The sequence below is a fragment of the Melanotaenia boesemani genome, chromosome 12 (assembly GCF_017639745.1).
Source record: "Melanotaenia boesemani isolate fMelBoe1 chromosome 12, fMelBoe1.pri, whole genome shotgun sequence".
Taxonomy (NCBI): Eukaryota; Metazoa; Chordata; class Actinopteri; order Atheriniformes; family Melanotaeniidae; genus Melanotaenia; species Melanotaenia boesemani.
In genome coordinates, this window is record NC_055693.1 from 2131473 (window position 1) to 2159256 (window position 27784).

A 27784-nucleotide genomic window follows, 5' to 3' on the forward strand; every position below is an offset into this window, starting at 1 on the left:
GAATTAGTGATTTTAGTTTGCACACAGCCAATCACATGGTAGAAGACTTGGATCATACCATTATGTTAAAGAAGAGAGGGGGGTAGGTAGATGCTCTGAAGACAGTGTAGTGGTACAGACCAGGTTCAGGGAGCGACAGAGAGACAGATTTAAATGCAAGAATGTCAAGAATGAGTGAAGAAACAAGTGAAAACTGAAAAATAATCAGCATTTTGCTGCATTTCACTGAGACTGAAAACCCGAGAGCAGAATTTGTCAAATGAAAATGTCTCACTTTATCTTAACTGCTGCATGTTGTCAGTTACATAATTTACTGACCAATCAGAAGTTGAGAAGGCCATAGAAACGGTGTGGTTGGGAGATCGAGCTGCGGCTTAGACCAATGCGAGACCACTCATATGTGTGCAGAGACATTAGTGAATACCTGTAAATGTAGGCTACTGGTTGGTGGGATGGAGGATAACGGCTCTTTCCCACTAATACCTACTGAGCCCAGCCCAACACCACCCCTCCCGATATGTAGGCATTCCGTCAGTGAGTAGACAGACTTTTAGCACCTACTCTGTCAAGCTTCAGAAGGTCCAGACCCGGGCCAGAAATTGTGACATGTCGAGACAGCAGGCCTCTGTTGGCCAGAATTTGACATCATGGGATCAGTTATGAGAGCGACTCCCGACCCCCCATCTTTAAAACCCTGAAGCCGCAAATGGGGATAACACTGGCATCATGACGTTTCAAAAACCATCATCATGGTCCAACACAGAGGTGAAGACGTTTTTGTGTTTGTTGGCCAACTAAAAAATATATATACTTTTTCTAAATACTTTGCTTTATTTCGAACATGTAAGAAAACAAACAAAACAAATAACAATAGTCAAAACAAAACAAAAATAATAATATGAGCAAAAATAAAAACATGTCTGAAAAGGAGTCATGAAGCATAAGCTTATTTAGCCCCTTCTCTTTTACTCCAGTCTCCTCAGAATACATATTAGCATTACGCACATTTACAAGAAGTAGAAAATAAACAGATTAAATAAATACATAAATCATTATGAGAACACCTGCGTGTTAAAGCCCTTCTTCCTCCCTGTATCTGGTGACAACCAGGTGTTTTAAACTGGTAATGCTTGGCTGATGCCGGAGCTCCACACCCAGACTGTTCCAGAGCCTCCCTCCACATCAGAAACTAAAACTTTGTCATGTTCTACGTGAACTCCCCCTCAGATTGCTACCCTGTCTCTGTTAACAAACTATTTCTGAATATTTCCAGGAAGTAGACGGTGTGCTGCTTTGTTCATGATCTGTGCTGTTTGAAAATGAAGCAGGTCAGTGAATCCCCTCCACAGACCAAAGACTGTGGTCCAGAAGGTAGAGGTGTCTGTGGTCCAGAAGGTAGAGGGGTCTGTGGTCCAGAAGGTAGAGGGGTCTGTGGTCCAGAATATGGAGGGGTCTGTGGTCCAGAAGGTAGAGGGGTCTGTGGTCCAGAATGTAGAGGGGTCTGTGGTCCAGAAGGTAGAGGGGTCTGTGGTCCAGAATGTGGAGGGGTCTGTGGTCCAGAATATGGAGAGGTCTGTGGTCCAGAATGTAGAGGGGTCTGTGGTCCAAAAGGTGGTGGGGTCTGTGGTCCAGAATGTAGAGGGGTCTGTGGTCCAGAATATAGAGGGGTCTGTGGTCCAGAAGGTAGAGGGGTCTGTGGTTCAGAATGTGGAGGGGTCTGTGGTCCAGTATGTGGAGGGGTCTGTGGTCCAGTATATAGAGGGGTCTGTGGTCCAGAATATGGAGGGGTCTGTGGTCCAGAATGTAGAGGGGTCTGTGGTCCAGAAGGTGGTGGGGTCTGTGGTCCAGTATGTAGAGGGGTCTGTGGTCCAGAATGTAGAGGGGTCTGTGGTTCAGAATGTGGAGGGGTCTGTGGTCCAGTATGTGGAGGGGTCTGTGGTCCAGTATATAGAGGGGTCTGTGGTCCAGAATATGGAGGGGTCTGTGGTCCAGAATGTAGAGGGGTCTGTGGTCCAGAAGGTGGTGGGGTCTGTGGTCCAGTATGTAGAGGGGTCTGTGGTCCAGAATGTAGAGGGGTCTGTGGTCCAGAATGTAGAGGGGTCTGTGGTCCAGAAGGTAGAGGGGTCTGTGGTCCAGAATGTGGAGGGGTCTGTGGTCCAGTATGTGGAGGGGTCTGTGGTCCAGAATGTAGAGTGGTCTGTGGTCCACAAGGTAGAGGGGTCTGTGGTCCAGAATGTAGAGGGGTCTGTGGTCCAGAAGGTAGAGGGGTCTGTGGTCCAGAATGTGGAGGGGTCTGTGGTCCAGAATGTGGAGGGGTCTGTGGTCCAGTATGTGGAGGGGTCTGTGGTCCTGTATATAGAGGGGTCTGTGGTCCAGAATGTAGAGTGGTCTGTGGTCCAGAAGGTAGAGGGGTCTGTGGTTCAGAATGTAGAGGGGTCTGTGGTCCAGTATGTGGAGGGGTCTGTGGTCCAGTATATAGAGGGGTCTGTGGTCCAGAATGTAGAGTGGTCTGTGGTCCACAAGGTAGAGGGGTCTGTGGTCCAGAATGTAAAGGGGTCTGTGGTCCAGAAGGTAGAGGGGTCTGTGGTCCAGAATGTGGAGGGGTCTGTGGTCCAGAATGTAGAGGGGTCTGTGGTCCAGTATGTAGAGGGGTCTGTGGTCCAGAATGGGTTTTGCTCAGAGCACGAATGCTCCTGGTCTGTTTGCTTTGTTCATGTTTGATATGAGACTTCCTGCTTGTTTTATCATCTGTTACTTGTTTCCATGTCCAGGTACTCGTGTCTGTTCTTGTGTTTTCTTATTGCTGAATAACATGAATTTGGTTTCTGTTAATACCCGTGATGTTGAACCGTTTGCTCTGAATTCAGACTGACTGACAGAAAGTCATTTATCTTTATCAATGTGTCTGATCTGAAGTAGAGAAACTGGCCTGTAATTAGTGGCATCGATGCCCAGTTTTATACAGAGGAGCAACTTCAGCTGTTTTCATGTTGGTAGGAAACGTCCCGTCATTCCAGATGGAAAATCCTCTCAGTGACCTTTTTACTACTTCACAGCTGTTGGCCACATCATCCATATTGTCCTTTTTTATATTCTTACCAATAAAATATTGAGGATAGCTCTGTTCTTTAGAACCATTTTTAATAGTATTTAATATGTCCCATATTCCTTTAATATTGTTTTTATTATATTTTACTAGAGTATTCCTCCCTACATGCCCTTAGTGGTTAACCTATTTTCATATTTTTTATATTTATTTTCTGCCTCTTCAGTCCTTTCTTTTATCAATTCTCTGTCCAGTGTATTTTTCGTTTTACAGGTATTTTGTAATCCCTTCCTGAGCCATATTTATGTTTTCTGTAGTATCGTTTTATTGGACAATATTTTATCACATAATGTGAATATTATTTAAAAAGTTTCATTTGCAGTATCGATGTCACTTTCATTATATACCTGTTCCCAATTTAATGCCAGTAAATAGTTCTTTAGTGTATTTGCAGCTTCGTCTGTGCTTACTCGTCTGTACTCTTGTTTTTCCTCTGGCTTCCTTCTCTGCTGGTTCTGTTATAAACTGTGAAAACTGGTGTCGTTAGAGAAAATCCTGAGCGACCTGGACGGCGTGATGAGAAGGTTTTCCAGCCATAGGTGGAGTCTATGGCGGCTCACGTTGTTGTTTCCTGCTTCTGTCCCCTGCCGACGCTTGCTGCTTTGCTCTCCTCCTCTGCTTGCATTTTTCTGCCAATATTCTTATTTTTCTAATCAGTTCTAATCAAGAAACTTATGAGCAACAGCTCCTGGATACTTATTAATCACCGGTACTGTATTTTGGATACTACTATTTTTTAAGACTCTTACAATCTTGTCAGTGTCACATCAGCGTGGCCTACAAATAGCAGAAGCCTTATCTACAGTTACTCAGGAGCTAAAGCTAACTAGCTGCAAGATGCCTCCCTTCTCTACAGATGACTATCACAAACTTCTACAGGGGATCAACACGCTGGAAACAAAGATTCAACAGCTCGAGGTGAATGTGGAAGTGAATGGATTGTGTGGAAATGAAACAACCTTGCCTTTAATAAAAAACAGCCGACAAGATTGTGCTAACACACAGCTAATTAGCACAAACTTAGCTGGAAAGAAAAAGGAGGACAATGTACGAGTTAATAACTCTTTCACTGATAGTCCTCCCTGGAATGCTCTTGGTGCAAAGACAAAGAGTAAATCATCTCACAGGGAAATGGGAGGACGAGAAACAGGCAGAGCCCAGTCTGCTGAGATTAGCGACGCGACCGGCTGGCCTGCTCTACCATCCAGACCAAGCACATCCTCAACCCCTCTCATTAGCAAGACACAGTCATGGCCAGTTATCAGAAGGAAAACTAACAAATCCTCTCCACAACAACCGGACATGCAACTACAGAACAGGTTTGCTCCACTGCTGCAGGATTCTGGATCTACATCTGATGATCAGAATGAAATCTCCCTACACACCAAGGTTAGACCAAAAAACAACTCAGAAAGTAAAAGGTGACAAGAAAAGCAAACGGCTGGGCCTCAGACTCTGATTGTTGTGACTTCGGTGTGAAAGACGTGAGAAATGTGTGTGGAAAACGTACAAAAATACTGTGCTTTCCCAAGGATATGGTATCAGGTGTGAGAGGCAAAATTACGCAAATTGTGGCGGTGCACCCAACTGTGGAAAACCTCATCCTGCATGTGGGGTCGAATGATGTTGTGAAACAACAATCTGAGGTGCTGAAACAGGATTTTACTGAACTGCTGGATACGATCAGCTGTCTGGGTGCCCAGATATTCATCAGTGGCCCTCTTCCTCCCATCAGAGGAGGAGTGGAGAGATTCAGTAGGCTGTTTAGTCTGAATACATGGCTGCCGGCTGTATGTACCACACATCCAGTTCATTTCATAGACAACTTCAACTTCTTCTGGGACCGTAGGCACTTTTTTAAGATGGATGGATTCTGCCTGAACAGGTCAGGAGTGAAGCTGTTCGCCTCCAACCTGTTTTATTTTCTGAACAGACACTCTGTTCTCTCGGACAAGGACAACAGACAAGAGAGACCAAAACAACCTGATAAGACACAGCCTAGAGGAAACCTTAGGAAAAAACCACCTCAGCCCCCTCCCGAAGAAAGCCCCAAAGCTCTTAGCGAGGACCCACCCCCTTCATCTCATTATATTCCATCCAAGTCACCCTCCCTCTCCCCATCCTCCCCACCCCTCCTGGACTTCACTTCCCAGCTGGTCACTATTGCGACCAAACTAACGCCATGCCCCATTATGCTTTTGTCCCCCATAAACCCCCCCACCAGAGCGGCTAAAGGGGGGCACCCAGCCCCTCCTTTGCCACCAGGCCAACTTCATGTTTCGGATGTATGATGTGTGGAGGGTCCAGGCTGTGTAGATAACAGCAGTCATGATTTTTCCCAGGTCCAGCTGGATCCCTGTTTATTAGAAGGTTCAAAAATATCTGGACTGTTTGGTAACAGAAGAAGAAAAGTAGCTCGGTCAGAACACAGAGAGCTGCTTTCTAAAAGGTTTCTAAGTAGAATTAACATACCCTGTGAGCCACAGCGTGCCCCCAAACATAGGGTAAACAATTCCAAACCCATCAAGTTAGCTTTATTAAATGTTAGGTCATTAGTAGGGAAACATTTTTAATTAATGATTTTATAACTGAGCACAACCTTGATTTTATGTTTTTAACAGAAACTTGGTTAAACCAAGATAACAAGGCAGCCACTCTGATAGAGTCAACCCCTCCTAACTTTAGTTTTATCAGTGAGGTCAGACTGAACAGGAGAGGAGGGGGGTTGCAGTTTTATTTAATGAATCATTTCAGTGGAAGCAGTTATCTCTTGGAAGCTTTACTTCTTTTGAATACGTGGCTCTTCAGTTGAAAGCTTATTATAAAATATCTAAATTTCTATAGACCACCAGGGCACTGCGCAGACTTTTATGATGAGTTTAGTGAACTGCTGCTACAATCTGTTTGGATTTTGACTGTGTAATTATTGTTGGTGATTTTAACATCCATGTAGACAACCCTCAGGACAAAGCCACTGAAGATCTGGGTAACAGTTCGGAGAACTTTGGGCTGACTCAGCATATAACAGAGCCCACACACATTAAAGGACACACTCTAGACTTGGTGATTTCTAAGGTTTTGGATGTTTCCATGGTTACTGTGTGTGATGTGGGCCTGTCTGATCATTACTGTGTTTTCTTTGAGTGTACAGTTTCTGTTCACACAAATGTCTCTACAGAGATGATCACAAACCGCTGTATAACTAAAAACACGACTAGGATGTTTAGCCAGGTCTTCTCTTCAACACCTGCCCTGTCAGGCGGTTCAGCCAATGAGCTTGTTGCTAGTTTTAATGCTAAAATGCTAAATATTATGGATGCTATTGCTTCTGTTAAGGTGAAGGTTGTCTCTGGAAAGAAAAAGTCTCCATGGAGAAATTCCACACTGGTAAAGCATGGAAAAAGAGAGTGTCAGATCTGTTACAGATTGTGAACTTGTTCTTAATTTCTAGCGTCATCCCAGAACTTTTAAAAACAGCTGTAATGAAACCTCTGCTAAAAAGGGACAATCTAGACAAGACACAAATGAGCAACTACAGGCCGATCTCAAATCTTCCTTTTCTAAGTAAGGTAATTGAAAAAGCCGTTTTTCATCAACTAAACAACTTTTTAACACAAAACAACTACTACGATGTCTTCCAGTCAGGTTTTAGACAGCACCACAGCACTAAGATGCTCTGACCAAAGTCATTAATGACATATGTTTGAATACAGATGATGGAAAAATGTCAATCTTAGTCTTACTGGACCTCAGTGCTGCTTTTGGGACAGTGGACCACAATATATTACTTAAATGACTGGAGAACTGGGTGGGCCTCTCTGGCACTGCACTACTCTGGTTTAAATCTTTTGGAATTAGAGAATAGAAAGTACTTTGTGTCAATAGGTAATTTTACATCTGAACAGACAGGAATTACATGTGGAGTTCCCCAAGGTTCCATCCTGGGGCCTTTTCTGTTTAACATCTACATGATCCCACTGGCACAGGTCATGAGGAAAAACAAAATTAGTTACCATAGCTACGCAGATGACACACTGATATATATGACAATGTCACCAGGAGACCGAGGCCCCGTACAGGCTCTTAGTAAATGCATTAAAGAGATTAATGACTGGATGTGTCTGAACTTTCTTCGGTTAAACAAAAACTAAACTGAGGTGATGGTTTTTGGAGCGAAAGAAAAACGATTAAAGGTCACCACAGAGCTTCAGTCTATACACCTAAAAACCACCAACCAGGCCAGAAATCTGGGTGTAGTGATGGACTCAGACCTTGACTTTGAGAAACACATTAAGGGAATTACAAAATCAGCCTACTATCAGCTTAAGAACATATCAAGGGTAAAAGATGTGATGTCTCAGCAGGACCTGGAAAAACTGGTCCAGCTTTCATCTTTAGTCGGCTTGATTATTGTAACAGTGTTTTTACAGGTTCTACCTAAAAAATCAATTATACACCTGCAGCTGATCCAGAACTCTGCTGCTCCAGTCCTCACTAAGACCAAGAAAGTGGACCACATCAGTCCAGCTCTGAGGTCTTTACACTGGCTGCCTGTTCGTCAGAGGATAGACTTTAAAGTTCTGCTGCTGGTCTATAAAGCTCTGAATGGTTTAGGACCAACATACATCAGAGACCTCTTGACCCAGTATGAACCTACCAGAACCCTCAGGTCATCTGGATCCAGTTTCTTATCAGTTCCAAAGTCAGAACCAGACATGGAGAAGCTGCATTCAACTTCTATGCTCCACATGTCTGGAACAAACTCCCAGAAAGCCTCAGATCAGCTGAAACACAGTTTATTTAGATCCACCTGTTCTCTGCTGCATGGAACTAGTTTTTATTTAAAAGTCAAAATCTACATCTGGTTCTTTTAAGCTGGAATCATTTAATATTGTCTTTCCCCACACTGAAATTTTATTCTTGCATTTTATCTATTTTATTTTAGCATCTTCGTTCTGTTTTTATTTCATTAATTGCATTTCTTTTAATCTTTTTTTTTATTATTATTATTATTGCACTTGTATTGCTTTCTGCACCCTGCTGAAATGTTTTATGTAAAGCACTTTGAATTGTCTTGTACATGAAATGTGCTGTACAAATAAATTTGCCTTGTTCCATGTGTGGCTTCATGCTACTGACTAGCTGCATTGCTAACACTGAGCGAGGCCTCAGTTGCCCTCGACTGTAATGAGAACAATCGAAACCGGGGTGGTGTCGGCTGAACTAGTGGGAAGTTTGTGAAGCTGGATTTTATCAGATATATAAACCACATATTTTCCATCACACTCAGAGTGTGCTCACCGGTGTGTGCTCATCGGGATGGAGGAGGATTGTGATCATGTGTGAGACAGAAATGTTTTGCCATCTGTGAATACGACCAGTAACATCAGACTGTTTAGTTTTTTAAACCCTGAAGCTGGATGACGAAAAGAAGTCGGACTGACGGTGATAAAGGACGGTTCCAATGCTTTTGGGGGGGACTTGGACCACATTAGACCAGGTCCTGCAGACAAATACATAACTTGACATGTTTAGATCTGGACTGAATTATTTTACTGCAGATTCATTAACACACAGTTTCTGATGTTTGCAAAAAGACCCATTTTATTTATTGATGTATTGTTTGCATGTAGACCACATCAAACCCAGGGTCAGTTCCACAAAGCAGTAAATAATGATGAATAAAAGCCTATGAATTTAAAACTGAAAAATTTCTCTGTTGTTTTAGTGCAAATAAATTAGACATTTACCTATTTGAATAATTTTCATGTTATTTCTTATTTTTCTTTTTTAACTTTTGTTATTTTAAAAAAATATTAGTGCTGGGCAACGATTAAAATTTGTAAGTGTTGCGATTAATCGCAGCATGTCATGCAATTAATCGCGATTAATCGCATCGTTACGCGCAAAATGTCTCTTTCCTTTAAAAAAAAGGCCTACAGCTATAAAAAGAAAATGCAGTAAGGGGTCTCCAACCTGCAACTCTGGAGCTGCAAGTGTCTCTCTGGACCTTCCACAATGCCTCTAAATACGTGGCTAAAATATTTTTTTTCATTTCTTTTACATCATTTTCCACAAATATCTACATTCCTTAGCAGAAAGTCTGTCTATCCTCTTTTTTTTTTTATAAAGGTTTTAACTTTTTCTTTATTTTAAAACCTTAAAAATGGAAATAAAAATGTGGTTCTTCAAAAATAACAAACATCCTATGGTGGTTCTTCATTAAAATATATATTAACTTGCCTTTTTGAAAAGTCTCGTAACATTTGCATCTCTAAAGTAGTTTTATTTAGCTGGCTGAGGGAAAATGGCTCTTTGGATTGGAAAGGCTGCAGACCCCTGCACTAAACACATAAACAGGTTTAGCAGCAGTTTTCTCTTTAAACAGCAACAGTTAAAATATTTCTTCATATATAAAATCAAATATTTATGAGAAAGAAGGATGAAATGTTCAGGATTTACTAACTAAAAGGTAAAAAGTCAGCAGGATGAATTTAAAGCTGTGAAGCTGCTTCCTTCTAAACACAGAAGGAACAATATGTGATGAATATCAGCATCAGGTGAACAGACAGAAAGCAGGATGAGAATCTCACAGCTTCTAGATGGTGAGGAGAGAGAAATGTTCACAATATGCACAATAACTTCCATCCATGCACCTTCACTGCTTCATTATCCACATTTCTGGATATAAATTCTCTAAACTTTAATTTTCAGCCTCCGCTACCGGGAGTTAAGGGTTAACATCTGGTTTCCGGGTGTAGCATCAGGTCTGTAGATGTAACTATAAACATGTGTGGTATCCACAGAAAGTCCAGAATCTCAGCTACCAGCTCAGTAAAACCATTTCTATCACCAACACAAACAGTTAAGACAACAAATTATTTAAAGAGCAGCTACACAAAGTCCAAAAAATATGTAAACACAAATTATGTCTCCCCGTGTCCACCCCACGGCATGAACACGAACAAACGGCTCCTCTACTGAAAGCTCACATCTCACAGATTCCACAGCTGGAAGTTTCATGTCGCTACGACCAAGATTCACCGAACCAGAGGCAGAAGAAGACCCGGTTTATGCTGCATGTTTGTAAAAGTCAGAAAGCATGTCTTACCTTTGCTCTCTTGCATAAATTAAAACTGCATTTATTAAAAAACATAATAATAAAAAAGTTTCCCATCCAGAAATTACGATGTTCTGTCCATCTGCATGTATTTTGACAAAGAGAAACGTCGGTTCTTTTTTTCTTCTTTTTGTTCCAGACAGAAAACATCTCTTTATTTTAATAAACCCGCTCTCTCTCGATCACGTCAGACGCACCGCTGCAGCAGGGAAGAGAGACATGGACGCCATGTTTCTGTCATCAAAGCCAGCGGCCAGCAACAAAAGAAAAATTAACAAGCGATTAAAAAAATTAACGGCGTTAATTAAGCGTTGCGTTAACGCGCGATTAATGCAACGCAACGCAAAAAATATATATATTATTTTTTATGTATTCCTTATTTTATTATAGATTTTTATTTTATTTTATATGTAATATATACAAAATCTATTTTTGTGTTGATGAATCAATTTTATACATTTTTTATTTATGGGGTGGTGGGTGGGACGATTAATCAATTACAAATAACTAATGCATTTAATCACAGCTTGTGTTCCAATTAACGCGGAACATTTGTCTGTGCACCATTTCCAGTACACCGATTAAATTGAGACACACCTTAGCGCTCGGCTTAATCGGTGTTGCTAACTTAGCTTCTTTAGCGCTATATTTAACGAGTTTTCAGACCCATCAGTGACTCTGTTTCAAAAATGCAACTAGTGACACATCTAGAGACCTTTTTCTGGTGTTATTGGAGACTTTTGAAGCACATTTACTTCTTCTCAATGAGCTTACGCCCCTCCCCCGTCTGCAGCCCCCTCCCCTGTCCACAGGCCCCTCCCCCGTCTACAACCCCCCCCAACAGGCCCTTCTCCCGTCCACAGGCCCCTTCCCCATGCGTGCATGGGTCTTCTCTGCACCAGGACCTGACTGAAAATAAAACGTGTAACTTTGGGTCTAATTATTTTGGGTGATATTTTCTATGTAATTTTTCTACTGTTTTGAATTGAAATGCAAGTAAATGCATTTTTTCAGACATCACTAGAGCTGGAGTCTTTTATCTGGTTAAATTAAGGAGAAAATTATACTGGTCCTAGGACTGAACCTTGGGGTACACCCTGAACTTTCATCAACAGTCGATGTAACATATGGATCAAGGGACAAATTACAACTTCAAATGATTGCTTTTGCATCAACTGGCTTGTAAAACTGATGAAAAAGTTCCTAATCTGGATGGAAGACGTGTGTTGGGTCGTTCTATGTGCTTGTTTTTATTACTATTGCATCATAGATGGATCGTGAAGATGGCTAACCTTCCACTCCAGTGATTTTCATAGCAGCTTTTACCAGCATTGTAATCTTACTTTTAGGCTTAGTGCACAACCTCTCAGTTCTTGATAGCATGTCACAGCAGAAAAAGAACCAGAAAGAAGTTTTTTTATCCAGCTGTTAAAAACATTGTTTTAATTATTTATTGGCCATGATGAAGCACTAGCTTATGTACCAGGGTTCACCTACCGGCACAGTTTAACCTCTGCATGCTGGTATCTACCACAGTTCTGAGGACAATTTTATTCAGGTTGGAAACACATTATTCATGGAGATATGTTGGTTCAATATTTGAGCGCTTTAATCAGCCAAAGCAGAGTCATGACCCTGAATTTGCTTTGACGTCATTTATTATATAATCTTCTGATAAATCTCTCGGTCACAGCTGTGTTTCTACCTTCTGCTAACAACACCATGCAGTAAGAAATCCTTCTGCAGCCTGCAGCACCATGATGAACTGTGTGCTTTTCAGGGTCACTGCTCGTTTGTCGGGTTTGATCTGTCAAGTCCGGCCAGATACGTTAAGCAAGCGCTGCCATGGGGCCCAGTGGAAGGAAACTCTGCACTATGTCCACAATTGGAGGGGGTGACTGGCCATAGCCAAAAGAAAGCCTCCTCCAGCATGCCTCTCCACTTTTTACCCCTCTTAGCTTAACTTACATTATATTTTCACTCAGTTTGCTCCAAGAAAAAGATTTTTTTTTTCCTAAAATCTGTGAAACTCTGAGCATTTTTTAAAAATTCTATTTAATTTTTTTATTTTAATCAGAGGTGTTGTCCACCTGAGACGAGACACTGTTGTGTGGATGCATGGAAACACCTGGATGAATATGACTGAAACAGTTTTATTTATACATCACCAGTTCACAACAGTTACCTCAAAGAACTTTTAAAGTTCAGTTATAATCCTATAAAAGCAGATCCATCATATGATCCACTTCAGTCCAGTTTATAACTGTGTTCATATAAATATGACTGAGCTAAGGAAGGAAAACCTCCATCAGAACCAGAACCAGGAAGGAAAACATCCATCAGAACCAAAACCAGGAAGGAAAACCTCCATCAGAACCAGAACCAGGAAGGAAAACATCCATCAGAACCAAAACCAGGAAGGAAAACCTCCATCAGAACCAGAACCAGGAAGGAAAACCTCCATCAGAACCGAAACCAGGAAGGAAAACCTCCATCAGGACCAAAACCAGGAAGGAAAACCTCCATCAGAACCAGAACCAGGAAGGAAAACCTCCATCAGGACCGAAACCAGGAAGGAAAACCTCCATCAGAACCGAAACCAGGAAGGAAAACCTCCATCAGAACCAAAACCAGGAAGGAAAACCTCCATCAGAACCAGAACCAGGAAGGAAAACCTCCATCAGGACCGAAACCAGGAAGGAAAACCTCCATCAGAACCGAAACCAGGAAGGAAAACCTCCATCAGAACCGTTGGTTGGTGGTAATAAATTATGTAAAGGACGGGTTGTGGAAATCGAGGAATAACTGGGTTTTCAAAAAATTTAGAATTCCCGAAGAAACAGTGATAAAGTCAGTAATTTATATGGTAAAAGAATACATGACAAGGGATAAGGACGTTACCACCCAATAGGAGAGATATTTAAAATGGAAAGCACCAATGGAATTTGAGTTATTGTAAATTAGCCCCCCCCCCATTTTTTTTCCCCCTTTTGTCGTTATTATTTTATTGTGTTAATATGTTGTACATATTTTAGATTGTTTAAGATGTTACCCCTACTTGGGTTTAATTTTAGCCTGTGTAATTAGTACAGGCCCTAAGTTACCATTCTGTTTTTTGGGGGCTTTGTTTTCCTTTAATAGATAACCCCTTTTTTTGTTGTTGTTGTCGTTTTCTTTTCTTGTATTTGATATTACCCTGCCTGATGGAATTTTTTGTTGAATTTGTGAAGTTGATCTTTTTTTGTGTACTGGTTAAACCTGAAAGTGAAACTAGCTCAACTAGAGTTAGAGTAACCAGTGAAGCTGTGTTAAAATTAGCCAAAAATGTCCTTTTGTTGTTATTTTCTTTCATTGTATTTGACACCACCCTGTTGGATGGAATTTCCGTTGTATTTGTAAAGTTGATATCTTTGTGCATGGGAAATAAAAACAAAAAAAAGATAAGAGGAAGTGTGTGTTTCTGGTACTTTGGTTGTTGTTGCTGTCTTGGTTATTTTTTAGGAGCTCCTGATGATTGTCTGCTTAGTTTACCTGTAACAGCTGTAGGAAATTCTCTGTGTTTCTATACAGGTGTAGCAGCTGCTTGTCTGCTGTCAGGTTGGATCGAAGCTCGTTGCTTCTATCTGCTGGATTTTTGTCTCCTCTTCCTGTTTTCTACTTTCCTTTTTACTTCTCTTCATTACTCTGTCCTCTCCACCCTGGTACAGCAAGATTACATAAATTCCATAATTCAAAATAAAAAAGATAAAACAATAAATTTAAACGAATAAAGAAATAATAAAAAAGTGAAGTACGAAATTTGAGTTGTAATAGAGTTGGAGAGTCAGTGTATTGTAGAAATGGGGTAGGGCCATGTAAGTTTATACCTCTGCCTGCTCCTTTTCAGACATGAAATGGGAAGATGTAAATATTGTAAATGAAAGAACATGTTTGAAATAAACTCTGAAAATGAAATATTATCAAGAGGAGTCTTATACCCCCAAAGCTCCTCTTGGCAAGTTAGAAAATTAAATAAATAAAAGAAGCAGGAACTCTAATCCAGTTCTAATGAATGACAACAATATCAGATATTTCTACACGGAGAGTAAAAAGAACAGAGAGGAATCCAGTGCATCATGGGACATCCCCCAGCAGAGAGGAGCCCAGTGCATCATGGGACGTCCCCCAGCTGCCTCAGCCTCTAGCAGCAGGACTAAATGATGGATCAGGGTCACCAAGACAGACCTGCTATAAGATTTATCTGGAAGGAAAGTTTGAAGATGATCTGAAGGTAGAGAGAGTCTGATACCTGAAGCCAGACTGGGAGGCAGGATGGATCCATGTTTTCATGATGTTTCCAGCAGATTCTGAGCCGAGCATCTGAATGTGGAGCTGAAATGGAGACTCATCAGACCAGCAACGTTTCTCCATCTTCTATTGTCCAGTGTTGGTGAGTGTGTGTGAATTGTAGCCTCAGTTTCCTGTTCTTAGCTGGCAGGAGGCACCCGGTGTGTCTTCTGCTGCATCCTGGTCCAGACAACTGCTGCTCTGGATATTTTCTCTTCTTCGGACCATCTCTGGAAACCCTAGAGGTGGTTGTGGGTTAAAATCCCAGTAAACCTCAGACCAACAACCATGCCACGTTCAAAGTCACTTAAATCCTCTTTCTTCCTCATTCTGATGCTCAGTTGGAACTTCAGCAGGTCGTCTTCATCATGTCTACATGACTAGATGCTGCCATGTGATTGGCTGGTTAGATGTTTGTGTTAACCGGGAGTTGAACAGGTGGAGCTGATGAAGAGGATGGTGGGTGTATGACTTCTGTAAGTCATGAGTTAGGCATTGTGAAGTTTTTCGTAGTGCATCAGTTAGCAGTGATATAAACTGTGCTGCTTTGTGGGTTTGACCTTTAACATGTTTAGATTCACATTTCTTCTCTTCTGTAAAATCTCTACATGTTTGATGTTTTGTGTATTTGAAATAATTGATGTTGTCTAACTGTAATTAAGTGAAATTCCTCTCAGCAGCTCAGACTCCTTCAGAGTTTGCAGTTTTGTTTTCCTTTCGGTTTAAATGTATTTACCCTCCCGGCCGTGTGGAAATGCTGCAGGGGGAGCATCGGGTGTCTCTGTTACACTGAAGGTTCTTGACTGCACCGTGTAAACAACCCTGTGGTGAATTACGCTGCAACAGAACATGAAACTGAGTTGAATTGAATTGGACAGAGCAGTGAGAGGAGGAGGAAGAGGATGGTGTCATGTGCAAGCCGACCTGTCACATCAGGACATTTCCTTATTTTCTAACCTTGCTACTCTGTTATGCTAAGATAAGCTAGTGTGGGAAAGTCAAGCTGTTCTATTTAATTCACCGGAAATGCCTCTGGCTGTTACAGTCATGTATGTGAGTGCTGTGAGAATTTAAATTTTTCATTATGTGCACACGCACTCACTGAAGCTTAATAATAAGATCTGCTCTTTGTCTTCCTCTGGCCATCCATGAGGCTTTGTGTTGGCCCACTTTTCCTGGCTGGATTACTCTGATGATGCCGCTGCGTACCTGGTTTCTGATGCGAAAAGCTCCGACGTGCAGCTGAAATGTTCACAACACGCAGAAGTGCAGAGAGCACGTTAGCCTGAACGTAGCTTTCCTGTCAGGGAGCGATGGCAAAATGTTTGGATCAGTGGATAAAAACAATCCCCAGACTGAGCATCGATAACAGCTGCAGCCATGTTCACTGTCACGTAAACTTCCTGCAGTAACACAATCAGAGTTTTATCTCTGCTGTCAGAGCCGAGTCTGAATATAAAGTCTGTCTGCTTAACAAACGATCACTATGTTGCTAAGAGACCTCTATTTAGACCTGGACATGATGATCTGTGTGTTGTTTCTACAAAGTTCTGTTAGTAATAAATTCTGCTTTCTTCTGGTTGGCCTTTATGCCAACCCCGATCAACCAGGTGAGGGTGTGTGATGCTTTGATCTGAAACACCCGATGACCCTGGGAAACGTTACATTTGAATCACTATCTTTTGTGTATTTAGCTAAATGTAATGAAAAATGTACCAGTTTTTGTGTTTTTTATACTTGTAGCTTAATTTTCAACACTTTTGTAAATTCTTATTTCCCAGTGACTTTGATAATCTTTTAGCTGAAGCTGCACAGATCAGACATACAAAGCAACTCTGACATGAAACGTGATGTAGACGTGAAAATAATGAACAAAAACGAGCGGAAACTTGGACGCTGGTCATCGGCCGATCGTTGTCTTTGATGGCTGTTTGAGTTTTGTCTCCAGGATGTTGTGTCTTCATGACTTGTGAACATCCAGCAGGATAAGAGCTAATCCGGTTATTCATGCTTCTGATTGTGTTTCCCAGCTGTAAGCAGCTCCCAAAATCTGTAAATATTCTACATCATCTCCTCACCATTGCCGAGGTTGTCCAGCATTATTCTCGTGGCCTCACATCAAGCTGATCCCAGACGTCTGTTTGGGAATAAGGTCAGGGGTGTTGGACCAAAGCCGTGTCCCGTGTAAAATTCAAGCCCCATCAGGCTTCAAGCACAAAACCCGTTAGCCTCCCAGCTCCGCACCGCCTCCCCGATGACCTCTTGTTAACCTCGTTTGCAGGAAACAAAAGATCTGACCCAGAATCAGTCATCCAATCGCATCGTATGTCACCCTTGGGTTCAGAGGTCGTCGCGGGTCGCGGCGTTCCAGCATGGGTCAGAGATTAATCATCTCCGATCGCTGCTCTCTTTCTCAGGACGTCAGTGCGGATCATCACCTGACTTCATGTCTGTCAGGATTAGCTGCAACTGACAGACTGACAATTAAATTTTTACCAAGATCTTGATGATGGGAGAGTCAGACCTCCAGCACATCCAAAGATCCTCAATGGAGTTCAGGTCTGGACTCCATGGTGGCCGATCCATGTATGAAAATGATGTCTCCTGTTCCCTGAACCACTCTTACACAATATGAGCACCATGAATCCTGGCACTGTGCCATCAGGGAAGATGGAATAACCTGCTCATTCAGGATATTCAGGTATCAGCTGACCTCATTCTTTGGACAGATAATGGCCACGTTTACCTGAGAGTTTTAATTTCTCTTTAATTCAGAATAAAAATGAAATCCTCTTTAAAATGACCTTGTAAGCACCTGATTCCGAATGAAAATGACCATTCTGGATTAAACTTAAATCCAAAGTAAGTGGCTGGTTTATTCTGATTTTAAATCAGAATTGAATAATTCCTCAGTCATGTAAACGTTCATTCCGCTTCAAATGAATTCCGGTCGTTCTGAGCATGCTCGTTGCCTTGTCCTGTCACCATGACGATACAGTACTCTACCACCCTTCTCCTCAGCCGACCAAGCAGGATGCTGGTGTCGAGCTGCTGCTTCACAGCTAGAATCACAATCCGAGCTAAAATGGTTCTTATGATGTGGTCTTCCATGTTGTAGACGAAATGAAAAGCGGGAAGTGTTTATTTTCTTCCAGTAGACGTCCCCCCGTCCAATCAGAACCCTTCCCAGCCCCCAGATCTAAAGTGGAATTAAATAAACGTTTTCCATGTAAACCTCAATTCAGAATTACTGTAAACATGAAGGACGATACTTAATTCCAAATTATTTAAATCTAAAAACTTCATTCTGAAACAAAAAAACACCATGTAACATTGCTTCTGAACCTAGACCTGACTCTAGACTTGACTGTAGACCTGAACCTAGACCTGACTCTAGACCTGAACCTAGACCTGACTCTAGACTTGACTGTAGACCTGAACCTAGACCTGACTCTAGACCTGAACCTAGACCTGACTCTAGACTTGACTGTAGACCTGAACCTAGACCTGACTCTAGACCTGAACCTAGACCTGACTCTAGACTTGACTGTAGACCTGAACCTAGACCTGACTCTAGACCTGACTCTAGACTTGACTGTAGACCTGAACCTAGACTTGACTCTAGACCTGACTCTAGACCTGAACCTAGACCTGACTCTAGACTTGACTCTAGACCTGAACCTTGACCTGACTCTAGACTTGACTGTAGACCTGAACCTAGACCTGAACCTAGACCTGACCAACTGCAGCAACTCCAGATCATAGACTGCCCCCACAGGCTTGTACAGCAGCACTAGGCATGATGGCTGCATCGCTTCATCTTCCTCTCTTCTTACCCTGATCCTCCATCACTCTGGACCAGGGTAGATCTGGACTCATCAGACCACATGACCTTCTTCCATGGCTCCAGAGTCCAGTCTTTATGCTCCCTAGCAACCTGAAGCCTTTTTCTCCAGTTAGCCTCACTGGTTAGTGGTTTTCTTCTGGCTCCACAGCCGTTCAGTTCCTTGGGTTCCTTCACATTGTTCATGTGGAAATGTTCTAACTTTCACTATTAAACATGGTCCTGAGCTCTACTGCTGTTTTTCTTATGTTAAATCACCGATCACCATGATTTAGGATGTTTTTCTGATCACATTTCTTCCTGGAAGATGATGGTTCCCACCATCCTTCCAGTTTTAATGATGGTTGGACAGTTCTGAACCCAGCTCTGGTAGTTTCTGCTTCTCCTGAGATGTTTTCTCTGCTTGATGCCGACAATCTGACCCTTCTGAGACAGAATAACGTCGTCTCCATGACCACGGATGTGTCTTTCCACACGGTTGTTTAATGAGAAGCTGCTCAGTGCGTCAGTTGGGGATAAATAACTTGCTGCAGATGAAATATGATCACCCTGCAGGAATCACCCAACAGGAAGTAACTTGGTAACGTGTTGGTTTTTTTTTTTTTTTTTGGATGGGCAGTGTATCTGCTGAAGCATGACATCAGCAGGATGATTTTAACCACCAGCCTTCTCACCACCTCACACGCCTCCAGCATCAGGAGAAATAAAACGTTGGGATGTCATGCTGGGAAAGAGGAGAATCCCATAATCAGCAGAACAGCTGGGACCAGCAGCCAATCAGAGGCCAGGAGGCTGACATTAGGTGGGGGTGGGGGCTCAGTGGGAGGAGCTAAGTTGAACATGGAGGACACTGTAAACCAGAGAGGTCAAACGAATTTTAGTTCAGGGTTCACTATCCGAGCCACCTGGTCTCCAGTGGGTCGGATCAGTAAAATAACAGCATAATAATCTATGAAATAAAAACCATATTTTTCCTTTATTTTAGTACAACGAAGTACAAGAACTTTATCAAGATGTTTAACTTTAATAAACCAGCCTCTTAGAAAGTATTATGAACAACCGGAAATTTCTGGAGTAAAATAAGTTTCGTCTAAATTATTTAGACATTTACATGTTTTATTTATTATTAAATTAAATTAAATTTAATTTAATTTAATTTAATTTAATTTAATTTAATTTAATATGTGTATTAGACATATATATAAAACGTTCATTTTTAACAATGAATGAATAAATGAATGAATTTATTTCGAATGACAAATGAAATTGAAATATTCAAACTTATAAAATTTTGCTTTTATATTGACAGATTTTCCTGCAATACATTAAATATTAATTTATAATAACACTCTTCTAACATACAAACAAACATAGTAAAAGAAAACCAGCCTTGAAAAGTTCTGCCGACTCCTTTTTTATGGATATTGTTTGTTTTTTCTACAATTACTGAGGATAAACGTCCGTTTCATTTACAGAATTTCCTGTTTTTTAAAGCTTTTATTTTTATATTGTTAGAAAATAAACAAAGTAAACTAAAATGTACATAAAATATGTGTTTTATATATATTTGTCCAAATCTACATTTTATATTTTATTAATACAGATGTTACATATTTATAAGATTTTTTAATATATAATACATAAATCAATAGAAACATGATGTATATAATTTTATTTGATTAATTAAAGAAGTTTTTAGATGTGTTAAAATATTTTAATTTTTATTTATAAAATTGTGCTAATAAAATTCTTTGTATTTCTAAAATGTCTATTTTCTATTTAGAAATTATTAACTAACTTGACATTAAGAATATATATATATATATATATATATATATATATATATATATATATATATATATATATATATATTTACTAATACATACATATATATATATATATATATATATTTACTAATACATACATATATATATGTATGTATTAGTAAATATATATATATATATATACATACATATATAAATGTATGTATATATATATATATATGTATGTATATATATATATATATACATATATGTATGTATTAGTAAATATATATATATATATATACATACATATATATATGTATGTATATATATGTAATTTGCATTACAACTTCGAGATGAAAATGGTTGTATAAAATCTTAGTCACAGGTCTTTGAAAAATCCAGCATTTCACATGATGACCAGAGTAACTTTTCCAGATGTAGAAGTGATTTTAAATGCACATACATGTCCATTTCCACACGTGTGTAGTAATCCTGACCACCTGAACCGACTCACCTCATCAAACAAACTGAAGTCACGTCTATGAATCAGAAAGATGGAAACATGGAACAAGTCCTGCTCCTGGCCTGGAAACGTTATATATTTACACAGAAAACATCAAACCGGAGACGTTACAGTTAGTTACGTATGTTATAAGTTACTGTTCATTTTATTAATAATATCATTGTTACTTTTATTTTATGATAGTTACTTTTACTGAAATTTTAGTTACTTTTAATTACAGTTACTTCCCTGTAGTTACTTGGTGTCTGAGGTGTCTGAAAGCGTCTCAGTGCCTCCAGTAAGTCCTGGTTCTGCCTCCTCCAGGCCAGATATCTCAGAAACGCCTCCTTTGGTAAGCGTCTGGAGGAGATCCTGACCAGATGCCTGGACCAGCCCAGCTGGATCCTGTCAGTGCAGAGCAGCAGCGACTTTCCTCGGAGCTTCTCCTAAGGATCTAATTCCTCGGCCTGCCAGACGCCTTCAGATTCAGCTGCTCAGACTCAGTCTTTTGGTCATGAGTTGGAACATGGTTCAGCTGGTAACGGAGAGCTTCATCCTACACAAGAAAGAGATATCTTTTATTTAAACTCCTCCTAGAAGCAGAGACTCAGGACCTTGGCCTGCCGGCTCCATCCTGGCTGAAATGTTCGGTTTTAGATGCCATCTTTTTAAGAGAGATCTCCGTCTCTATCTCCTCTGACCATTGCAGTGAGATGGAAGACGGAGAAAACGCCACCTCTTTAAATCCTTCTGAGGCTGCTGTCATGATGTGAAGCTGCAGGCTTTCTCCAACCCTCCAGGCTGCTCAGGAATGCAGCAGCAGGATTTGGGACGTCGCAACTAGTTTACAGCCAGCTGATGATATTCAGCATGCTTGATGTGGAAACTGGTGCACGGACTTCCAGAATCTATGTGGGGTGAAAGGTGTGAATATTTCCTTTAGAAGTTATACCTGACAAATTTTCATTATTTATCCAACTTTCCTCATTTTTAGCACATTTTCCTTCATTTAAGATGGAAATGATCCTAAAAACAAAGTTATTGAAGCTGTTAACCCCACAGGTCAAATATAACTTTAAATCTAATAAAATCTAAGATTGTACTTCTAAAATGCTTAATCTGACATTTCAATGTGAAATTAAATTTTTTACTTTAAATCTTAATTTTGAATCTAAATTTTAGATCCAAGTTTAAATGCTAAATATCAAATTTAAATGTCAAATCAAAATATAAATATTTTTTTGCTAAATCTAAATTTTAGACATGTATCTGAATGCCTGAATTTGAATGTTAAATGCATTTTTTATTTATTTATTTATTTTATTCTAAATTTTATAATTAGATTTGGATAAAAAAAATTTGAATTAATTTGCTTAATCTTACATTTAAATGTGAAATCTAATTTTATTTTAAATCTTAATGTCAAATCTTACATTTAAATGTTATATCTAAAAATAAATGTTTTATTTTAAATCTGTTAAATATAAATTTTAGATCCTAAATTTAAGTGGGAAATCTAATTTCTGTTCAATCTAAATATTAATGTTAAATCAAAATTTTAAATTCAAATCTAAAATGCTTAATTTTAAATATAATGTGAAATTATTTTTAATCTTAATGTTAAATCAACCAGCATTTAATTTAACATGTAGAGCCAGTTTGTCTCAGATTGGTGAAGCTCTGTCCATCTTTCCCTCTGAGAGACTCTGCCTCTCTGAAATGCTCCTTTTATACCAGTCATGTTACTGACCTGTTGCCAGGTAACCTGGTTATTTGTCCAATGCTCCTCCAGGTGTTTCTGGTTTGTACCAGGTACTTTTCCAGCCTTTTGTTGCTCCTGTTCCAGCTTTTTCCATCAGATTCACTATCAGCTCATATTTTCATCTCATGGTGAAACGTCTCCGTTTCATCCTCTGACATGTTTTTATCTTCTACTGGGGATAAAAGATGTTGATGAGAATTACAAATCATTGACATGAGAAGCTTCAGATATGGACCATGAAGAACTGCACAGCTCTCTCTTGTTTTATTCAGTTTGCTAGTAGAAGACATGTTTTTAAACTAAGGTCTAAAGCGGCTTTAAGGGAACATTCATCATTATTTAAAAATGATAATTTACTCTGGAGACTGAAATACTGGGAAGAAGAAATGTGTTTATATTATATTTTATGACTGATAAATAACAATAATAACATAATTATGTTTGAAATGGTAAAACTTGTGCGTTTTATAAATTAGACTTTCAGATTGTTTAAAGCTTCATGAGCCGCAGGCTGAACATAAACGGCTCCGACAGTCGCTGCAGATTTTGCAAACGTCTGCAGCAGGACTGAAACGTGTCTGTTTGTCTGCAGTGGCCCTGAACAGCCGCAACGGAGCGAGTGCAGCCGGTGCCAAAGATGACGACGACAAAGTGGGACCGGCCGAAAGCAGGATCCCCGAGGGAGAACTCCTGCTGCAGGTCAGTCCATCAGACACCAAAAACCTGTTCACTGGAGGGTGAAGTTATTAATGCATACTACATATTCCATCTTTATTACTTATTCATGGATTTATTGCTCCTCTAGGACAGAGACCGTTAATGGCTTTCTTGTAATCTGATGAACATTTAATTAAAACTGACAGAGCGTTTTATTTGAAAACTGCAAGCAGTAATGTAATCATTTTGACCCTTTTAAATGTAATAAAGCTAATAATGTTATACTTTGCCAAGAGCCGGATTAACCCTTTAGCATAATTTGAAGTGGGGGCCCCCCTAGACCAGTGATTCCTAACCATGTGGCCATGGCCCATGCTTGGGCCTCGAGCGCCACCTAGAGGGTCACAAAAAACTAGCAGTTTTGCACATGTTGCTTGTGAGGGCTTCAGGACCACATACCTTATCAGGTCAAGACACAAGAGATATTACTGTTGTCCATGAGAAGTTGCAATGCAGCTTCCCACCATTTGGTGGCGATAATGTGTCAATTCCAATAAACAGAAGAAGACACTTAGCTAGTCATTAGCCTTTAGCAAATATAACAATAAAGTATTTAAAATGAAAAAGTAAAGACAAAAATGGTCCCAAAACCCCTAAAAGGCAAAGTATGGTTTAGTAAACAGAGGAAACAAGGCCGAGAGGGCTGTATGAATGTTAGCTAACGTTAGCTAACGCCATCCATCATCCAACTTCTGAAGCCACACAACACTAAGGGGCCGTCCCCACGATGCCGGATTGCAGCAAAAACGCAAAAGTATTTTAGCAAACCACCCTTTCATCCCCACGAAGCCAGGGATTAGCCTCCATGAAACCGACCATGTCTGAAGCCAGGTACCAAAGTGGATCGGTTTGAGTCCTCTACCGTCTGCGGTACTGTGCGGACAGCGAAGCCGCCCAACTCGAGGATATGACGTAAATGTGATGAACACGCCGATTCCCCATCCACCCTTCCTCAAGTTTTTTATGCTTTGTAGTCAAGCATTTTTTGAAGAAGCTCAACTTCTTTATTAGTCCAAAGAAATGTTTCTCTTTTGCTTCGCAGTGAATCCTCGACCATCTTCTCTTCTCTGTTTCTGATGTGAACTTCCTGCAACGCGCAGTGAGCCTTTATCTGCCCATGCGTTGTTCAGCTCTAGCTTTGGAGTGTTACTCTTTATCGCCCCCCACAGCCTGTAGTATGTACTACAGCGGTGTCGTGGGGATGTTGAAGCCTTTCTACTAGTTTTTCCACATCGTTTTCAAACCTGAACCGGCTTCGGTGCCATGTGGACATAGCCTAAAGCACCATCTAGAAACATAACATCCAACACTTAGAAACACAATAAGAAAACTAGTTTAGATGTAGAAAACATCTGTCATGTCCGGAAACTCTTAAACATATTTAAGAAAAGAAAAATAAAAAAAAAAAGAAAACAAAACGCCTAAATCTAAATAAGTCTCACCACTCTGGCTAATCTGGTGTTTGGTTGTGCAGGAACTCGAGAATGCGTGACTTTCTGCACATTACTTCGTTTAAATTTGGCTCCTCATTCAGCTGCACATTGTTCAGGTAGCTGGTAAACGATGGATGGATGATACATCATGGAATGAAGTGAAAGTACTGAAGGATAAATAACTGATATGATTTGTTTCACCTGCTGAACTAGGCAGGAAGATTTAATTTATATTAACCAAATCCATTTAAAGATTATTTAGATGGTTTTGCTATATATTGATTAAGAACTTAAATTCAGAATAAATGCACTGATTGACTGATCAACAACAGTGTGAGCTTCTCTAAGTATTCAGGTGTGTTACAGAGAGGAAGATCCTTCACAAGTGGAAAACATTTAAAACAGCTGCAGATCTCCCAGGAGTGGACATCCCTGCAAGTTCAGTTCAGATTTAGACCCTGAAACTACAAAACCCCAGATCTCCATGTCAGGCTCTACAGGCCTCAGTTAGCAGGTTAAATGTTAAAGTTCATGACAGTCCAGTTAGAAAAAGACTCAACCAGTATGGCTTGTTAGGAAGGTTGCAGGAAAAAGAAAGAACATGGCAGCACGGCTGAAGGCGGATTAATGCTCGCGCGGCGTCTGAGTGCGGTCGTTTACGGCGTAGCTGACGCTGGTAAGTTTGCTCTCGCACTCGAGTGTAGGAGTACACATCGTTCTTGTGTCATCTTGCAGTTTCTCCTCCTAAGCTGAAGGTGGCAGCAGGGGCGGTATCGGCCGGTAAACTCACCAGGTTGGAGTTCTTTTGATGGTTCAGTTTGGTGGTATTTTCTGTTTTAAAACAACAATGGTGTCCAGTATGGTTCAGTGTCTTTATTAGATTGTGGAAGAAAACAAAGAAATAATTCAATCAGCCTCTCATCAACTTGATCCAGTGGTTATTGTTTTTAAAAATGGTGGTTACCACACAAATTCAGCAAGAAGATCCAGATATCTGGCAACATGTGATCCCAAACTGACCAATCACAAGGGAGTACCTCCGCTTAACCGTCGGCGTAGCGGGGGTGCAAGTCAGAGTCGGAAGAGGTGTCAGTTTAGCCTCTGCGGAGCTACGCCGAGCCTATGGCGGTGACGCAGACGTCGCACAACCATAAATCCACCCTTAAGCTGGCAAAGCTGCATCTGAACAAACCAGCAGACGTCTGGAACAAGGTCCACGGTTACATGATGACTTTTAATTTGAAATTAATTATTCAGAATGAAATTATTTGGAATTAAAATGTTCTCCTTCGTGTTTACATTGAAATAGTAATTCTGATTTGAGGTTTACATGGAAAATATGTTTAATGGCCTTTATTTAATTCTGCTAAGGTCTGGGGGTGGTGAAGGGTTCTGATTGGACAGGGGGCGGACGTGATGTATTTACATCCATTGGAAGTAAACAAACTATAAGAACCTAAGATAATAGGAACCATTTTTGCTTTGATTTGATCATGGCTTTAAAGCAGCAGCTCGACGCCAGCACTGGTCAGCTGAGGAGGATAAGGGAGGCAGAGTAGCGTATCGTCATGGCAACAGGACAGGGCAACGAGCATGCTCAGAACGACTGGAATTCATTTAAAGTGGAATGAACGTTTACATGATGGAGGAACTGTTCAATTCTGATTTTAAAGCAGAATAAACCAGCCACTTACTTGATTTTAAGTTTAATTCAGAATGGCCATCTTCATTCAGAATCAGGTGTTTACAGCAGCTTTTTAAAGAGGATTTTTATTCTCAATTAAAGGGGAATTAAAACTCGTGTAAATGTTGCCAGTGTCTGCCTGTCTACCTGTGACCTATGTATTTGCTGTTTTTGTTTTCGTGCTTCGGCACTCTGCAATCGGAGTCCCTGCTGGTGTATGGATGCCCCATCGGGCATTCCTGCTCACCTGTTTAGGATGTCGGCCCTCCGTCCACAGCAGAAACTGTCGCAAATGCGGCAAGCGGGGCTCTGTTAAGGACTCTGAAGACTAGAGCCAAATGTGAGAGGAGCCAAAGTCAGTGGAGGAAGGACAAACTGCAGGTCTCATTTCATATCTTAAGAAACTGTTGACAGCTTTATATGGCCCAGTGGTGTAGTGGTCCATGGAGAAGTGGGTATACTCAATTTTCACCACGTTTTTTTCCTTTTTTCCAAGTAGTCCAAAAAAAGCTGTTTTAGAAACAGTGGCATGTTTAGACTACTATAGTTGTTTACCCAAAAATCCATCGTTTCTACTTGCTCACTGTTATAAAATGATTTATGACTTGATTAGGAGCAGTTTTTAGTTACTACTACTGGTCACACAAGCAGCATGGATGAATGTAAAATGTATTTACAATGAGGCACACATGGTGTTTAATTATTTTTTTTTAACATTTATTTAAAGAAAATACTTCAAATCTGAGGTTGACAATGTTGTTTTTGGATCCCAACCAGGGATTCTTGGATTTGAAGTCTTCTGTTTGTTTAGCACTCCACAGGTCTGGCCAGTCATTATTTATGTCTAAATAAAAAAAAATAAAAAAAAATATTTTGCATCTCCATGTCTCTCTCTCTCACATACACTCACAATAGTCATCAGCAAGACATGGATCATGGATCCCCCGATTTTCATAAACAACCAACATTCAAAATGAGGTGTTATCTGTCAAAATCACCATTTGTTGAGGCTTCACGTTTCAATAAGCTGGAGAATTTACTTCCTCTGTATGTTCTGACCTGGTGGTGGTAGACTGGGTTGACTTGCCTGGCTAGCGCCCAGGTGGGAGCTGCCAGGTTTGCTGGTTTCAGGGCTGGGGTCTGCCTGGGGCTGGTCTGGGCCTGATTTGTGCCTCTTTATAAAAAAATCTGCAATATCTCCCTTTCTTTTCATTTTTGTCTGTCCCTAAACAAAGTAAGACATTCTGATTAGACCTCAATATTGTTTTAGGCCGAATCTTAAACTATTTGTCCCAATTCTTGTGTTTTTAACTTACTGTACTGAAAAATCAACTACCAGCCTAGCTACTTTAAAATTAAAATTACCTTTAAATTAAACGTTATAATTTAGACCTTCACAGTAACAAACAAGCTTCATAGAAACTGAGATAATCAGTTTCATCTAACATTAGTCTGGTATGAAATTCTAATTAACACTTACTGAAAACCAACAATGGCGCGGTTTCCCCTCATTATTCCAATCTA

General features: G+C 40.4%; 1 protein-coding gene across 2 annotated transcripts in view; it reads left to right on the top strand.

Moving 5' to 3' along the window:
• ahr1b (aryl hydrocarbon receptor 1b) overlaps positions 1 to 27784 on the top strand; it is an 84196-nt gene that overhangs the window by 19680 nt on the left and 36732 nt on the right. For both annotated transcript variants that reach the window (XM_042001568.1, XM_042001569.1), the window contains exon 3: positions 23019 to 23125. In XM_042001568.1, coding sequence (XP_041857502.1) covers positions 23019 to 23125 — 107 coding nt within the window. The remainder of the gene's footprint in view (positions 1 to 23018; positions 23126 to 27784) is intronic.